At 33.0% G+C, this 19,987-nt stretch overlaps 1 protein-coding gene across 5 annotated transcripts in view; it reads left to right on the forward strand.

The window, feature by feature from the left end:
- Positions 1–16,290, forward strand: part of LOC127704383 (uncharacterized) — a 29,070-nt gene extending 12,780 nt beyond the window's left edge. For all 5 annotated transcript variants that reach the window (XM_052208419.1, XM_052208421.1, XM_052208422.1 and 2 more), the window contains one exon: positions 9,272–16,290. In XM_052208419.1, coding sequence (XP_052064379.1) covers positions 9,317–12,982 — 3,666 coding nt within the window. In that variant the 5' untranslated portion in view covers positions 9,272–9,316 and the 3' untranslated portion in view covers positions 12,983–16,290. The remainder of the gene's footprint in view (positions 1–9,271) is intronic.
- The last annotated feature ends 3,697 nt before the right edge of the window (positions 16,291–19,987 follow it).

Consider the following 19,987-nt stretch of genomic DNA (forward strand, 5'->3'; position numbering starts at 1 on the left):
ATGGGTCGTTTTGAATATTCAAGCACAGCAGACAAACACGTGGTAGATTATTGATGTTTGTTTACCTAAATTGCACGCTGTTGTTACTAAATACTTAGAAATAACCATTATCGTGTTATTATTGTTTAACAGCAGATAAAATTAATTTTACAATTGCATTTAACTACTTTCAAGAGTTATATAATACACCTTGCCTAAGAAATAGGTCTTTACTAGGTCCTTAAAAAAAGAGGCTGTAATAATGTACATGATGTAAATTACCATATTTACATTCCAGCATTTTTTTGCATTTGATATATTTCATATACATGTACATGTATGTACATAGAGCACAATAGAGTAAATGAACATACATGGGTTTAATTCCCACCCTAGGTATTAATTTTAATACTCATTAGAGGTTGGGGCAAATAGGGCAGATTGCAATCGACCATAATGTAGTGTCTAAAAATGCTGATCGGTGTGGCCAAGTCCTCAACAACCTTTTTTCTAAGTATACAGCAGCTCCTTTAAGGATTAGTAAGGGAACACTTTACATATAGTCCAGTGGCTAAGTCCTGTCTTTTTTGTCTCTATTATTTCCTTATTTATATTATTATATTTCTTATATTCTCTTGTACATGTAGTAAGCTAAAAAGCTATCATTACTCTTTTTCCTCATCTGCCTGATAACAATGAAATGTATTCATTGTTGATGTCTGTAAAGTGACTTATAACATGTATAATTTAACTGCTAACAGACATTTGGACTCTGGTGGATAGTTTCTATACTGTTATTTCATTGGCAATCATACCACATCTCTTTATTTTAGTACAGGTTAAGTATTTAAAGTAAGTGACTAACAAACATTAAATCATTTGAAAGAAAAATTCTGCAATGATTTCAGTTTACATATATCAACAATAAAATTTGGTTGTATAAATTGTGTCATTATGTTTATAATGACCACTGTAATTGTGAACTGCCATGACTGTCTTGTACAAAATATATTTGAATAAGTTCCCTAATAAATAGTATATAGATGTTTAAAAAAACAAATGTATGTACTAGTTCCAGATCTATCAATTCAAAAATAATTGATGTTTTTTTTAATTAATTGAATAATAACAACTTATTGCAATAATCATGATAATCATGATATTAAAATACAAACTAGCATTCTTATATGTGATACAATATATAACTTAAATGCAGCTTATTCTGAAATTGTAAGGTATGTCATAAAAAAGAGATTTTTTGTAAAAGTTACCAAAATTGTCTGTATTTCAACCACATTTAGGCCTAGGAACCTTAAATTTTTAAGTGTAGAGGTTGACAAGTCATGACTGTAAATTCAGATATTATCATGAGGTTTGTATTAAAGTAAATAATGCGATTAAATTGATTATCTCAATAAAAAGAACTCTCATTCTGATTTGATACTATGAGATTTTTTCTGATATTAGAAAAATAAATATCTCATTGTTGTCCATTCTTCAAAAAATTTCTGAACATACTGTACATGTATTTAAGTCAGCTTTGTTTTTGTCTGAGACTACTATAACATGGGAAGTGACCAATCTCTATGTTAATTGTTATAGTAGTCTCAGGTTTTTGTTTTGTAGTTCAATTGACTATGCATTTTAGAGCAGTTAAATATGAATTTGGATTAAATTTGAAGTTGATTCAGTATATTTTATGACATAATAACACTCTTTTATTTAAACCAAGCATTTTCAGACTTTATTTACAGACCAGCTTAGCTAATCATTCATTATTCAATCAATAATTTAATTAAAGGACTCAACAGTTGTTTGTAGGACTTATGAATTCAAATATAAGGGAAAAAAATCAAAACTTGAAGTAATACATGTAATAGGAATTATGAGAACTGCATGATATCAGATTGCAATACAGCTTTTTGTTCAGTTTTCTTTGTGTTGATTATAATGTTTTAAATCCCTTTCTGGCTTTTTGGATGTTCAGATTTTTTCTCTTGATTAAGAGCGAGCAACGGAACTTGTACATCTTATATAGTTTCTTATCTCGGGGGTGGATCAAGCAAATTTTCAAAGAGGAGGGGGCATGTATTGTCAGCATTTTCTTTTTTTCCATATTGTATTTTAATGTAATGCAAAGTTAAATTCTATTGTAACACAAGTTCTGCTGACAAATGGCTGATAAACCCCTCTTGTATGTAATTATTTGGCATGAAATGAAATATGTTTTTTCTGTATATGGAAATTAGGAATAATCCACCCTCTCTTTATAAAAGACCTGGATCTGCTTAAAAATTCTTGCTTTTCTCAGGATTTTCCATTGTTACATCAGGAATAAAGGCTACCAATAATCATGCTTGACGATCATTGAGGTCACACATAAAGAACCCATCTCTTTGCAGATCATAGTAGAAAAACAAAGATACAATGTAGTTGGTAACATAAATGTATTTTAAAATATCAAGAGAAACATTCCCATACAGAATCTCTGTCAATAAGTTATTTTTCCACTCTTAACAGTGAAATCTTAAATATGTAAATTGATCGGCAAGCCTCACATCTTGAAAAATAAAATGTCTGTAGGAAAGAACTATTGTTTCACAATTGATGCTGTGTTAGAATTTATAATATCACTCTTTTTTCTCCATATGTCATCAGCATAAAAAGTGACAAGTTCTTCAGTCTAAATAACTTTGTTAAATCTCATTTCTGATGGAACATTTTCAGTGCACCAGATTAACAACTTTCTATGTTAGATACTTATTTAAATATAAAAATTCAAGTCTAATTTTAGAGTGAAATTTTAATATATTTAAACAAACTGTTCTAAACAACCAACATGTACAAACACTGAGTTTATTTTCATATCCTTTCTAAGAATATTGATACAAAGAAAGTAAAACAAAGACTTGTATCATTCCATCTACCAAAAGGGTGTTTGAGAATATACAAATAAGTCCAAGTTTCAGAGAAAAGTCAGTTATCTATAATTTTCTTCTTTGGAAGTTTTCAAAAACCTGTTTTAGGGTACTTGAAAAAATGCCATATTCAAACATTCCATGACTATTTTAATGTTACAAGAGTAGAGGAACATTAAATATTGAATGGTTATTCAAGAAAGTGTCGAAATATAACTACAATCATTAATTTTACTCGAATTTACTGTTGTGAACTTGCAGTTTCCTACGACGCGTGTACGGAGTTATCTCCCGTTGATCTCCGCTTCGCCACGAATAAGCTGACACAATTGCGTATCCGGGGAATTAATGATCTATAATTAATATATAAGATCCAGAAAATGGTTTTACTTCATATTTTATACCCCTCCATACGTTACCAAACCCATTTAAGAAATGATTTGGGATTTTCCGTAGACCTACGCAAATTTTCCAAAAAAAATTTCAACTTCCATCGTTGTTTTAGAATACTTTTATAACACCTTTCATAAATAAGTATACATAATAATGAAGCTTATTCACTCAAGATTTGGACCCTACAAGTTTTATTTATGTACGAGTTACAATTAGACGATACGAGGTAAAAAACCGAGAGATGTACACGTTCACAAGAAAACGGTAAACTCTGACCTTTTATCACGTGACCAATGTCTTGAACTTAGACGCCATTAAATCGTCTGCCGTTCAACTGACATTACATGTACAAGGTATAAATCATCTAATTTTCGTTATGGATTATTCTGTTTAGTTATGTTGTATATATATATATGATGTATGTTTACATAATTTTGGCTGCTGGGTCCCAATTATTGTCACGTAAACCAATAGTGTATGCTTGGGTTTTTTCACCCACAATTTTTTTAAATATATGGAAATATCTATAAAACCAGGTTAAATCAACCATTTTGTTTCTTCGGAAAATGTCTGTACAAAGACAGGAATATTACAGTTGTTTTCCATCCGTTCCCGTTGGTTGATATAGTCGAGCGTTTGGTTTGTCAGTTTTTATTTACTTCCCTTTTTTGAACAGTGGATTAATGCATGCTACTATGAGCACAAACAAACAAGAACGTGTTTGCAGTGTTAAGTACCAAATATTTTTTATATTCAAGTGTATATGAATGTAATCATAAGTTACCCAAGTACCTTTGCACATGTATTTTAACACGATTTATAAGTCATTCTAAATATATACAAATTTTGTTTTGAAAGAACCATTTGGCACACGTAGTGAAACAAAAGAAATAGCATTGGAAACAAAAGATAAAAACTGTGCAACTAAAAGATGTTTTGCAAATAAAACGATGAGTGTCACTGATATATAAAAAAGAAGATGTGATATGATTGCCAATGAGACAATGCTCCACCAGAGACCAAATGGCATAGAAGTTTACAACTATAGGTCACCGTTCGATATAGTTATTTACAGATTTTAAAATAGCAATGTTTATATCATACGAAAATAATAGATTTCTAAATAAGTGAATATTTATTTCAACATTAATATCAACAATTTTATGATGGAATCAAGTAAGATCAGTCGTCCATCATTGTACTTAGGGCAAATATAAAATAAATGGTCGTTATCTTCAACGGGGTGATCAAAGTTTGAACAATAGTATCCTCTGATAACAAATGTTGAACAAATTTTAGGTTGTTAGCATTATTTCTAAGTTGACAATGACTGGTGCTATATTTCCTTATCCCATAATTGAAGGGTTTAGATATTTCATCAGTCCTGTCACATTTGTGTAGTCTATTTTTAAATATAGATAAACTTCAGAATTCTTTTATACTTAGAGGAGATAATTCCAAAGCCTTTTAGCGGAAGGGATGAACCTATTGAAATAAAAGTTAGTTCTAGCAAAAAGTAAAACAACAAAAATACCGAACTCCAATGAAAATTTAAAACGGAAAGTCCCTTATCATGTGGCAATATCAAAAACTCAAACACAGAAAACGAATGGAAAACAACTGTCATATGCCTGACTTAGTACAGGCATTTCCTTATGTAGAAATTCGTTGATTAAACCTGGTTTTACAGCTAGCTTAACCTCTCACGTGTATGACAGTCATATAGCATTCCATTATATTGACAACAATGTGTTAGCAAAACAAACAGACATAATCAGTAAGTGGAGGTGACAAGTATAATTTTCATTTTTCAAAGTATGTGAGGTTTGTCTGGAAAAATATGGCTTAACTAATTCATATAAGTATCCTGGTGTCATCCCATTTGATAATTTATCAATCAGTATAAACTTATGTTTATTTCTTATATTCTCGAAAGTTTATAATCCTATTTTAATATAAAGTTATGTCTTTAGGAATTACGCAGTAGTTCAATAATAATTGTAACAGTTCTATTTGAATATTTTCAAAAAACTCGGACTCATGTTACATGCAGTTGCCCGAAACGACGTCACTCTTCTGTAATATTGGTCTAATAAAAGCATAGTAAATACGTATATGTGAATTCCTGTCTAACAAATGTTTAACTTATTGAAAAACAGATAACCGAGAACATGTATTTTCATAATATTATCAACATGTTTGTTCCATGAAGCTGACGACTGAAACGTTCTCCCAAAAAACCAGGCGGATGCTTCCTTTCCCTTCTAGTAAAAGCACTATGTTTTGTTTTCTTGGAGTTATATTGAAAAGACGATGTTTTAGCCCATTTTTAGATATTATCCAAGTCATCATTCATAGAAGCAGCTGCAACAGCATGAGCATGGTCTACTATAACAAACAAAGAAGTGCCATCTGCAACAAATGTTATGTCCTTTTCAATTGCATTTACTATATCATTAACATATTTAGAAACAGACAGGATCCTTAAACCGATCCCTGGGGAACACCTGCATTTATGCTTTTCACGGTTGATGAAACACATATGATACCACTTTTTGTTTGCCGATTTGAACGATAACTTTTTATGTAAACTATTTCTATCTAATCTTACAGGTTTTTGAAACCCTTTTATGTGATCTAGTCATCATTAATTGACGTGTCAAGATAGGATTCTGATAGATAAATAATATCATACTCATGTTGTTCATTATAAATGAGGACTAAGTTAGGAGGAAAACAAGCATAAGATTGTGAGTTATAGGATTATGTTTGCAAAGTTAAGATAAAAAAACATAACCAGGATATCAAAAAGCTTTCAAGACAAGAGATAGGTACACAAGGAATATTCGTGACTCACAAAAAGGACTATTGAATACTACTTATGATCAGCATTAAAACAATTAAGAAATAATAGATATCTATAAATTAAGAAATGTCCAAATAAAGGCAACAGTAGTATACCGCTGTTCGAAATTCATAAATCGATTGAGAAAAAAAACAAATCCGGGTTACAAACTAAAACTGAGGGAAACACATCAAATATAAGAGGAGAACTAGGACACAACATTAAAATGTAACACACACAGAAACGAACTATAATATAACAATGGCCATTTTCCTGACTTGGTACAGGACATTTTAAGATAAAAATGGTGGGTTGAACCTGGTTTTGTGGTTAGCCAAACCTCCCGCTAAATCACTGACCACAACAACAAAATGTCTCCTTTTCCCCATAAGATAATGGAGGATAAGAAAAACGTTTTAACAACAAAAATCCAGTTTAAGAATAGAAGTAAAATTGACTAGTCTTGTATCTAGTTTGTGTGCGTGATGGATTCTTATCATTAGACGTATTCCTACAATAATCGTTATGATTGCTGAAACAAATTTAGAAAGTATTTTGGTTTATATTTTTGCAAGACAAATATTAGTAACAATACAACCTTTTTTCGGTTGTTGTGTGTGAATATTATGTTTAAAAACGTATTACCTAATTGTATGGACGGAAGTGATAAAATATGTATGTTGAACATCTGTTTACCTAGACCTAATTTTGGAAATGTAAACTAAATATCTAAATGCCTCGTTTAGCCTTCTAAAAAACTTCACACAAAACATAAAAATACATTGGGGTCGGCTCCTTCTACATGTTTTCTAGGACACTGGACACGGTGCAGATGGTGTTGCCACGATGTCACAAAAGCAAGGTTCGAAGAAGGCTGTTGCCTTTATTTGGACATTTCTTAATTTATAGATATCTATTATTTCTTAATTGTTTTAATGCTGATCATAAGTAGTATTCAATAGTCCTTTTTGTGAGTCACGAATATTCCTTGTGTACCTATCTCTTGTCTTGAAAGCTATTGAAGATCTAACATGGTTGGTCTAAACTTGAGACGAGTTACATATATATATACATGCTAAACTTGAGACAGTTTATGTATATATATTTACAGATCTAACATTGTTGGGCTGTTATTTAGACAAATTATGTATACAGAATGTGTTTTCAGCCTTGTATCACCATCACTGGTGATCCGATGGATAAGATCTGTCGTAGATTTAGGATAGACTCTTGAATTTTGAGGAGTCAAAATAGGATGAACGGATCATATAAACCCGAAGGCAAATATAATACAAGTCCAACGCAATCATAGGTTTGAACGTTGTTTTCAATTTAGATTTGTTTATATTTTTTCGTTTGGGCTTGTATTATATTTGCCTTCGGGTTTATATGATCTGTTCATCCTATTTTGACTCCTCAAAATTCAAGAGTCTATCCTAAATTGAGGTAAATTATGTGGCCAATAACTGTTTCGATTCCTAACATCACTGAAGAGACATTAATTGTCGAAATCCAGATATGGTGTACAAATTTTTGCTCTCATGTTTGCGGTATACCATCTTTTCCGCAAGTTTATTGTTTTCTGTTTGGTAATAATTTAATAATAAGATCTGTTATGTTACATCTTGTGATCCGTTTATTTGGCAATCGCCAATGGCAGTCAGCAGGGTTTAAGAACATCAGATGTTCGACCTGCTAGTCAAATGCATTTTGTTAAAATATACTTTTTCACTCATTTGGTCTTTTGGAAAATGTTGTTTGTGCTGTACTTAGACCCCTTTACCAAGAAATTTGGTTTGCATGCACACGTATAAAAATTGCGGTTTTTATCCAACGCAATCATAGGTTTGAACGTTGTTTTCAATTAAGACTTGTTTATATTTTTTCGTTTGGGCTTGTATTATATTTGCCTTCGGGTTTATATGATCCGTTCATCCTATTTTGACTCTTTCAAAATTCAAGAGTCTATCCTAAATTGAGGTAAATGATATGGCCTTCCAAATACCGTTTCGATTCCTAACATCACTGAAGAGACATTCATTGTCGAAATCCAGATATGGTGTACAAATTTTTGCTCTCATGTTTGCGGTATACCATCTTTTCCGCAAGTTTATTGTTTTCTGTTTGGTAATAATTTAATAATAAGATCTGTTTTGTTACATCTTGTGATCCGTTTATTTGGCAATCACCAATGGCAGTCAGCAGGGTTTAAGAACATCAGTTGTTCGACCTGCTAGTCAAATGCGTTTTGTTAAAATATACTTTTTCACTCATTTGGTCTTTTGGAAAATGTTGTTTGTGCTGTATTTAGACCCCTCTACCAAGAAATTTGGTTTGCATGCACACGTATAAAAATTGCGGTTTTTATCCAACGCAATCATAGGTTTGAACGTTATTTCCAATTTAGACTTGTATATAAAAACCGCAATTTTTATACGTGTGCATGCAAAACAAATTTCTTAGTAGAGGGGTCTAAATACAGCTAAAAAACAACATTTTCCAAAAGACCAAAAAATATATATATGTATTTTAACAACAAATATGAAACAGCACGCTCAAGAAGTCAATTTACACACATATTATTATTTCAATTGTTTTGCTTTGTCGTCAAATTTTTCAAATTGATGTCTAGAACCTTTCTCGTCTGATCCTTATAAATGATTACCAAAATACTACAAACTCACAACATTGTCAGAATTTTTAAGAAATCCTGATTGAGTTTTGTAATCTCGTCAACAATTTTCGTTCAGAGCGCTTCGTTTATACTCGTCTATAAACACATGATTGTAATTTTAGTATCCACCCTAAAAATCGCGTGAGGATTTGTTTAGGATTACCTTCTTTTCCAGGTATTCTGTGCATTTTGACAGTTTCAGAAGGGTTGGTGTCTAATTAAACTGCGTTCGTTAGTTCGTTAAGAAGATAATGTGATAACTATTCCTTGCAATTGTCTCGCAACTGGTATATTTACACATTCTTTTTGCGTTATTTTTTAAAAAATTTGCCAATTGAGGCCCTAGAGGTTATGTATATGCAACCTTAAGATACATTTAAATATATATAAATTTCTGTATTAGTTATTCCGACATGGAAAAATCAAGATTTTTTTTTCTATATATGCTTACTATATTTACAGATATTGAAGGGAGAAGACGGAAAGATTGAATCCGGAGTAAGGTTAATGAAGATGTCAAAACATAAATGCGGGACCTGTGGAAAATCCTATTCACAAAAGCAAGGATTATCTCGTCATAAAAGGACGGCTCACTCGGGAGAGAAACATGTGTGTATAACATGTAAAGTACAGTTTAGCAGACGTGACAACTATCTACGGCACATGAAAAGGCACAGATCCCAGCAAGGAAGAGATAGTAGTACTGAAACTAATGAGACTAAAGAAAAAGAGTTGTACACATGTAATGTCAAAGCCCTTAATGGAACCATAGAAACACATACTATCGAAGCAAAAGGACTGAATCAATTCGATTGTATTTCCATTTTCGATCCGATGACATTTCTGAACAGTCGGTATGACGATGTGAATGACATCATCAAACGCAAAATTAAAGAGAGTGGTGGTATAAAATGGTACCTGTCAATGGAAGTGAGAATGAGCAGGAGAAATGGAGAACTACTGGAAACAGCAGAACCTCATTTTCGCGGCAAATGTCAAACGAGTCTAAAAGTCGAAGATATTGACGAGGGCTTAAAGGAATCCTTTAAAAAGATGTCTACATCGTTCGCCAATTACCAGAACAAGGGGAGTAACTGGACCGTAGATGAAGTAAATGACTTGACGATAAATATGGCCCGGTATAGGCCACTTCGAGGGTCAAGTTATATTCCACTGCCGATCAAAATGGCGTCGAAAAAAGCAATCATCAATGTGAAAAACAAGGACAACAAATGTTTCGTGTGGTCAATCCTTGCTGCCTTATATCCTGCAAAACGAGATGCAGAGAGGACCTCGAAATATAAAAAATACTTTGGAATATTAAATATTGATGGGATTGAATTTCCAGTCAAAATGGGGGATATTTCAAGATTTGAGGAGCAGAATAATGTTTCCATCAATATATTTAGATACAAAAACACTGAGATCTTTCCTGTACATATCACCAAACATCGGTTTAAATCCCATGTAAACCTCATGCTAATCTCGAACAAGAAGAAAGTACATTTCTGCTGGATTAAAAATCTGAATCGATTATTTGGTGATCAAAAGTCTGCTGGACATAAGCATTTCTACTGCCCATACTGCTTGCACGGATTTACACAGGAAAGACTATTAACCAACCACGTACCATATTGTCAGGCGCACGGACCACAGAAAATCGTTCTCCCCAAAGAAACAGATAAGTGGCTGTACTATAAAGATATACGCAAACAGTTGAAGGTGCCGTTCATTATTTATGCTGATTTCGAAAGTCTGCAGGTGCCTCTGGTTGGATGTCAAAACAGTCCCAAAAAATCATCGACATCAAAGATAACGGAGCATACACCATGTGGATTTGCATACAAAGTAGTTGGTTTGACACCAGAAACGTCGAAAAATCCAGTGGTTTATCGCGGTGCCGATGCGGCTGATAAATTTGTTCATTATATGGTGAAAGAGCAGGAAGAAATAGAACAGAAATTTAGGCGTTGCAAGCCTGTAAACATGATGCGAGGTGACTGGAAGTCATACAAGAAGGCTACCCAATGCCATATATGTCTCAACGAACTAAAAGATGACAGTATAAGAGTTATAGAGCACTGTCACATAACCGGCAAATTCAGAGGTGCTGCACATAAAGAATGTAACATCAACTTCAAGTTTACAGGCCGAATTCCGGTTGTATTTCATAACCTTAGAGGATATGATAGTCATTTGATTATGCAAGCTATTGGAAAGGTCAACAAAAAACTAACGTGCATACCCAACAACATGGAGAAGTATATTTCTTTCTCAATGGGTTGTATGGATTTTATTGATTCGTATCAGTTCATGCCTTCGTCTTTAGAAAATCTTGTTGAGAACCTTGCAAAAGAAAATTCTAGTAAATTTCGACAGACGACGATGCATTTCACGGAAAAAAAGATACATCTGTTTCTGCGAAAACAAGTTTACCCATATGAATATTTTGATTCTGCTTCAAAATTTACGGAGTGTCAACTGCCACCAATTGAAGCTTTTTACAGTTCACTATCAGGAGAAGGTATATCTGAGCTTGATTATGTACATGCACAACAAGTGTGGCAGCAGTTTAACATGCAGAGTCTCGGAGATTACCATGACCTATACGTAAAAGCAGACGTCCTTGCATTAGCTGATGTCTTTGAAAATTTCAGAGATATCTGCCTCAACTACTATGGACTAGATGCTGCACATTTTTATACCTCACCCGGTCTCGCATGGCAGGCTGCCTTGAAAATGACACGAGTGAAATTAGAATTACTTACAGACATAGACATGCATTTGTTTGTAGAGAAAGGATTAAGAGGGGGAATATCGATGATATCTCATCGTCATGCCAAAGCTAACAATAAGTATATACCAGACTACGAAAAAAATAAACCAAATAGTCACGTGATGTACCTAGATGCAAACAACTTATACGGATGGGCTATGTCTCAGGCACTACCAGTTAAAGGCTTCAGATGGTTAGACGAGTTTGAAATAGAGAATCTAGATGTTAATGACATTGAAGATGATAGTGAAAATGGTTATGTTTTTGAAGTGGACTTGGAATATCCAACAAAATTACATGATAACCACAACGAATATCCACTGGCTCCCGAAAAAATTCAGGTAACAGAGGATATGTTATCACCCTATGCAAAAACGCTGCTTGAGGATTTAAAAGTAACAGGAACATCGACTGAAAAATTGATACCCAATTTATATCCAAAGGAAAAATACGTGGTGCATTACCGAAATTTGAAACAGTACTTATCACTTGGAATGAAACTGACTAAGACTCACAGAGTCATGGTATTTAAACAAGAACAATGGCTAAAGAAATATATCGATTTTAACACAGCCAAAAGACAGACGGCCCAAAATAGTTTTGAGAAAGATTTTTTTAAATTAATGAACAATGTAGTCTTTGGGAAGACAATGGAGAATTTAAGAAAGAGAACAGATATTAAATTAGTAAATAACCAATCAAAAGCCAGAAAACTAATCAACAAACCAACGTTCAATGCCTTCAAAATATTCAACGACGACCTGGTGGCTGTTCACATGCTGAAGCAACGATTATACTTGAACAAACCAATTTATGTAGGATTCACTATACTTGATTTGTCAAAAGAGTTGATGTATGACTTCCATTACAATAAAATAAAGGAGAAATATGGAGCAAAAGCAAAACTCTTGTTTACGGACACAGACTCATTATGCTATAGCTTCGAGACTGATGACATATACCAAGATATGATTAAGGACAAGGACTGGTATGATACATCAGATTATGACCCTGAACATCCACTTCATAGCACTTTGAATAAAAAGGTATTAGGAAAGATGAAGGATGAGACCAATGGTATTCCCATACAGGAATTCGTCGGTCTAAAGTCCAAGATGTACTCATTAATATATGAAGAAAATGGAAATCTCAAAGAAAAGAAAACAGCAAAGGGTATAAAAAAGAGTGTCACTAAGCTTAACACGAGACACGAACATTACAAACAATGTTTGTTTGATAAACAAATTCATATGTCTACTATGACACATATCCGTTCATTCGACCACCAGTTATATAATATTTCTATAAATAAACGGGGCCTGTCCCCATTTGATGACAAAAGATATTTACTTGATGATGGGATATCGAGTTACGCGTACGGACATTGCGACCTATGAAAATCTAGAGTTCGGAGAAGTTAATATTCCAGAGGACACAGAAAATGCATTTGCAAATAAACGCTTAGAAATGTTTTGTCTTTAATACGACGATGGTAGAACTAGCTTTATTCTATGGTAGTGCCGTTTGGGGATACAAATCTCACAGAACAATTAACAATGTACAGAACAAAGCTGCAAAATACTTGCAGTTAGGAAGCGTACCTCCAACACAGCGGTGCGCGGAGATCTTGGACTAACCTCATGTTATGCGAAGCAAAAACTGTCATGCCTACGTCTAAAATGTAAGATGATACGAGTTAACGATGATAGACTTATATCAAAAGTAGCAAAGTGGGCCTCGCGGCGACGAAAAGGGTGGCATCATCAAATAGACGTTGCTGATATTGTTCATAACGCCACTCTCAGTATTAAAACGGCGATGCGTCTCATAAATGAAAAACTTACAAACTTTGACCAGGCTGATTTCGAGAAAGATTTACATGACGACAGAAACAATGCTAACAGGAACAAGCTAAGGACTCGTATTTACAAGAAAAGTGTTAAAACAGAACAGTATATTCTTTGGCTTTTACCAAGAAACGTAACTCGAACTATGGCATTTTTTCGCAGTGGATCGTTACCCCTAGCTGTAGAGACAGGAAGATACACCAGACCGCAGATTCCGTTGGATAATAGACTATGTAAATTTTGTAAATTGAATGATGTTGAACACGAAACTCACTGTTAAATGGTTTGCCCTCTGTATGAAGACATTAGATATGATTTTTAATTCAACAAAAATGCATATTTCAGGGAAAAAACTTTTGGTACATAAATAATGAAAGTATATTTGTTCTAGTAGTTTATGTTATATGTTGATAGAAAATTTTTAATATATGTTTTTTAGAAAATTGGTAAAAGTGGTTTGAATTAATTTTTAGTCCCCTACCGACGAAGTCGAAGGGACTTTATGTAAGCACTCTGTCTGTCTGTCTGTCTGTCTGTCGGTCGGTCAGTCCGGAAAATCAGTGTTCCACACTTTTTTTCTTCGTGCTTAAAGATATTGATTTGATATTTGGTATATAGATTTATCATGACTAGTTACCGATCAAGTTTGAATTTTGTTCCGGTCTGATGATTTTGTGCGGCGTTATGGTCCTTGGACTTAGAAAATTCATGCAAGTAATCAGTTTTCCGGGGTTTTTTTTTGTCATATTTAAAGATATTGATTTGATATTTGGTATATAGTTTTATCATGACTAGTTACAGATAAATATCGAATTTTGTTCCGGTCTGATGATTTTGTGCAGAGTTATGGTCCTTGAACTTAAAACAAATTTAGGAAAGTAATCAGTTTTCCGCTGGTATATAGTTTTATCATGACTATTTACAGATAAATATCGAATTTTGTTCAGGTCTGATGATTTTGTGCAGAGTTATGGTCCTTGAACTTAAAACAAATTCAGGAAAGTAATCAGTTTTCCGCACTTTTTTTCATCATGCTTGAAGATATCGATTTGATATTTGGTATATAGTTTTACCATGACAAGTTGCAGATCAAGTTCAAATTTCTTTCGGTTACGATGATTTTTTTTTTGGCAGAGTTATGGTCCTTGGACTTTGAAAATTCACTCAAATAATCAGCTTTCAACACTTTTTTTAGCTCACCTCGCCCAAAGGGCCAAGTGAACTTTTCTCATCACTTGGCGTCCGTCGTCCTTCGTCGTCCGTCGTCCGTCGTCCTTCGTCGTCCGTCGTCGTCGTCCGTTAACTTTTACAAAAATATTCTCCTCCGAAACTACTAGGCCAAATTTAACCAAACTTGGCCACAATCATCATTAGGGTATCTAGTTTAAAAAATGTGTCCGATGACCCCGCTTGCCAACCAACATGGCCGACATGGCTAAAAATAGAACATAGGGGTAAAATGTAGATTTTGGCTTATATCCCTGAAACTAAAGCATTTAGAGTAAATCTGACATGAGGTAAAACTGATTATCAGGTCAAGATCTATCTGCCCTGAAATTTTCAGACAAATCTGACAACCTGTTGTTGGGTTGCTGCCCTTGAATTGGTAATTTTAAGGAAATTTTGCAGATTTTGGTTGTTATCTTGAATATTATTATAGATAGAGATAAACTGTAAACAGCAATTATGTTCAGCAAAGTAAGATCTACAAATAAGTTGTCATGACCAAAATTGTCAGTCGACCCCTTTAGGCGTTATTGCCCTTAATAGTCAATTTTTATAAATTTTTTGTAAATTTTTGTTATCTTTTACAAAAATCTTCTTCTCTGAAACTACTGAGACAAATTTAACCATACTTGGCCATAATCATTATTAGGGTATCTAGTTTAAAAAATTTGTCCGATGACCCCGCCTTCCAACCATCATGGCCGACTTGGTTAAAAATAAAACATAGGGGTAAAATGCCGGTTTTGGTTTATATCTCTGAAACTAAAGCATTTAGAGCAAATCTGACAGGTGGCAAAAATGTTCATCAGATTTAGATTTATCTGCCCTGAAATTTTCAGACGAATCCGACAACCCGTTGTTGGGTTGCTGCCCCTGAGTTAGTAATTTTACAAACATTTTGCAGTTTTTTGTTATTATCTTAGATATCATTATAATATCTAATATCTAATACTATTAATTATGATTTTAACCTTATTTTACATGATTTCCGAAGCATCAGTAAATACAGGTGAGCGACACAGGCTCTTGAGAGCCTCTAGTTTGTTATGCTTGAAGATATTGATTTGAAATTTGTTGTAAAGTTTACACTATGACAAGTTATAGATCAAGTTAGCATTTTGTTCAACTACAATGAATTTTTAACCGGTAGGGGACTATGTATTGCCATGCAATACTCTCAGAATGCTTGTTGATTCTATTTTCTTTCTCTCTTTTCTTTAACTTTTATTAATTTTAAATTAGAATATATAGTAATGTTTTATTTTTATCGAAGCTTTACCAATAATTTTGTTTTAGTCGTAAGATGCAATTTTTAAACTAGGTGTATTTAACAGTCTTAAATTTCTTTTAATTTTGATAGCAGATATTCCGCAGTTATTTCGCAGACGAAAGCAGATATTCCTTTCAATTTATTAAGTTTGCAAGATAAATGCATTAGATTTCTTATTATTTTCTACTTTTTTTATTTTTTTTACCTTGTGAGTTTGAGCTGTTTTATATGTATATAATAGTGTCTCATAAGTCTTTATAGGCTGGGTGCTGATCTTTTTGTTTATGCGATTGTATTTGTAAATATTTTACTCTTGTGTAAGTTCAATACGTGACACTTTAATAAAATTAATTTATCTTTATCCTATCTCTTTAATATTTTACAAATGGTGAGCAAATATACGAAATTATTTAAGAATTTGTCACCTTCCCAAAAATTTAATAAATTTTATAATTGCCAGTTTTATTATGTATCGTTTACGCTTCATGCCATACATATTTCATGTAAATGTGTTTAGGCAAATAAATATTGACTATTGCTAATTGCTTTACCCCTGACAGATAGTATTTTGGAGCGATAGTCAAATAGTTATACATTGGCTTACCTCTTCGAAACTGTTAAATAAGTTTGTAAAAAAATGTGAAATTAAAGATTTTACTTGAATAAGAAGGAAATGGTTGTAAATTACCGCAAAATTTTCAGACATTTTTTAAAGATCTTTCAATATCATTTTATGAATACAATGAGATATGCGGTATAAATCAATTAGGCAGCAACCCACCAACAAAAACACATAAAGCCATCAAGTTTATTACATGCAGTCCCAAACAATATACTACGTCTAAACAATTATAATTCATGCTCTAATTAATTGACCAGAGTCTTTACATAATTTGAATACATCAAACAAAACAATCAAAGAGTTGCCATCAATACCAAAGTCTACAATTAAAGAAATATATTAAGATGTGACATTAGACCACCACACAAAAAAAAACGTTCCTAGCTAGATATACGCAGACGAATATGTGGCACGGAGAACTAAATTTCGTTCATAACATTCATAAAAGAATGTCATTGTTTGCAAGTAAGACTTTTTTATAGACATGGGTGATTGTTTGTGTCAAATAAACACAAAATGACTAATACATTTACATTTAAATGTATATAAAAATAACTCAAATTAAAAATATACTTAACTGCACACATCTTCTGTAAATAAATCTACAGTCCACCATTCACTTAAAAAACAATTAGATACAGCAACTCGAAAACAGCTTAATATGTTCAATGGGTGAACTATTGTGCTCAGGATATTATTATGCATGCAAGTCAAACACGAAATTCGAAACATGTGACACATTTGTTTGCCTACTTAGTTTTGTTGCATCTTGTTTGTTGCATTGGAGAGGATGTTGGTTGAAGTTTAAAGTGCAGGTGGATACATACCATCTGCTTGTTTGGGAATAAGTTATTTAAGCAACAAAGAAAGGACTATATAATAGAAGTTATGAACACATGCTCAAGACCAAAAAAATAATATGTATATAGAGAGGACGTCTACTAGATTAACATTAACAGTATCTGAAATATGCTCAAATACTGTGAAATTCATGTGATTGATGCTCAATTCAAGACCCATTGGTGGCCTTCGGCTGTTGTCTGCTCTTTGTCTCTTTGACACATTCCACCTTTCCATTCTCAATTTTATCAATTCATGTTAATTTCATGTGAAAATTTCACTTGAAAAATTTAACGTGAATTATAAGGGAATCAGCAGTTCACGTTAAATTCACCAATTGTGTACAAGACCGACACGTAGTCATAGTGTTAAACTGCAAACTCACAATGTAGGGACACCCATGAATTATTCAAACTCCAAGCCACCAAGTACTAGTATTTGCTTTTACTCCTAAATGTTGCGTGTTTGGCAGAAAAGAAGCAAATAATAATTTTCAAATCTTTGGTTTTATCCTAAGTTGGGATGACAGAAAGTAGTTTGGGATAACAGACAGCAGTTGTCAGACAGATCTTAAAAAATTGCATCTTTTACTTCAGTTGGTCCCTGGCGGAGAGATGTTTCATTAGCATCGTACCACATCTTCTTATGTTTTATATCACATGTTACAATTCATTACGCTTAAGCTGCTGACCAAATATTAAAGTAGTACCCGAGAAAAGTGTGACGGAAATATTTGTTAGATGAATGGAAAAAAAAAGACTAACAGACAGACTGACAGACAAACGAATGGACAAGACGAATACAATTACGCTCCAACTTTTAAAGCAAGGATAAAATTTCATAAAAATGCCCAGAACCTAAGACTTCAGCCTAGAATTTCTATTTAGCAAACAGATCTTTTTTTTAAAGGAGCCATCTTTCCTATCGTAAATTCCCCAATTCTGGATTCCAAAAAATTAATTGTCCACGTTATTTCAGATGAGTTTTTAATTGTTAAGTTCGGTGTCAAATAGTATTAGTCATGATAATAACTTTATTCATAGAAAAACAAAGGATATGGGATATCCAACCATGCCACTAAAATCAGTACATGCATAGCCAAAAAACACACAAAACGCAAAGGAACAGCGCTGTTATTGCTGTTCTTCGTTTCAAATTCATGCCAGACCTTCAACACGGAGCAAAAAACAATCATGCTGGTTTAGACTGTACGACTATAATTAAAGTATTTCACTAATTGGTTGATTGACAATAGACTTATTTATATATGTTAAACGAATCACACTGTTCCATAGCTTTCAGTATCAAATAGACGTCTCATCTGTTACACAATGTACAAAGATAAGTGATGAGTTTGTATATTTGTTGGTATTCAAAAGACTTTGTTTTGTCTTCAAACACGACATGATTTTGGGGAAATCCATTTATAGATTTATATAGATATAAGAAGATGTGGTATGAGTGCCAATGAGACAAATCTCCATCCAAGTCATAATTTGTAAAAAAGTAAACCATTATAGGTCAAAGTACGGTCTTCAACACGGATCCTTGGCTCACATCGAACAGCAAGCTATAAAGGGCCACAAATAATGACTAGTGTAAAACCATACAAACGGGAAAACCAACTGTCTAATCTATATAAGAAACGAGAAACGAGAAACATTTATGAACCACATCAACAAACGACAACCGCTGAACATAAGATTCCTGACTAAGGACAGGTGACCATATCATTATTTCTTTGATTCCTTTTTGTTCTTAACAAAATCAAAAGTGAACATGATCAAAAGGTGTGAACTATCACGACTGAAATAAAATCAAGAAGTAACAAGATGTTTTCGTTTTCTGTGGCATGGGCTGCCTAAATAAATGAATGGCATTTAAGGTAATTTGTTACATATTTTATGTTGTTGAGTTGATGTCTCCTGATGATATACTCCAGTCTTGAGGAGTATCTACATGTATTTATTCCTCCTCAAATTCTTCACATAGCTTGATATACCATGTATACAAATATTTCAATTTCTAGATGAGAATATTTGATGCTTATTATAGGGTCTTTAAAAATACATGTTATTCAAAATGTTCCATTTCGTTCGCTTGCAATTACTTGATAAGTTATCAGTATCAAAGTTGTTTGGGAATAAGGTTATTAAACAGGGAGAAACACTTTTTTATTTAACTCAATACCAGTAATCTAATCAAAGCGTCTCATTTCCTAATAGATGTGTTTTGTAATCTAATTAAAATATAGAACTCCGATTTCGTAATACTTCATACGAAGTATAACGAAATCGGAGTTCTATATTTTAATTAGATTGGTGTTTTGGTTGTTCGTGCTGTTTGTTTGCTGTCTCAATAACTTGTTCATTATACTCCACACATCTCCTTTCATTCATAAAAAAACTATTAAAATAGCAGCAAATACCAAGTGCTGAAAATAGACCCTTAGGGTCAGGTGTTTAATGAGGTAAGGGAAGTACATTTATCATATAATTAACGACTGGTATCATAATTTAAAACTTTTCTAAAGAGTCATTCCAGTACACATGTACAAAGTAGAAAGTAATACAGGCAGAAAAGCAATGAAAACATG

The sequence above is a fragment of the Mytilus californianus genome, unplaced genomic scaffold, assembly GCF_021869535.1.
Source record: "Mytilus californianus isolate M0D057914Y unplaced genomic scaffold, xbMytCali1.0.p SCAF_6, whole genome shotgun sequence".
Lineage (NCBI taxonomy): Eukaryota > Metazoa > Mollusca > Bivalvia > Mytilida > Mytilidae > Mytilus > Mytilus californianus.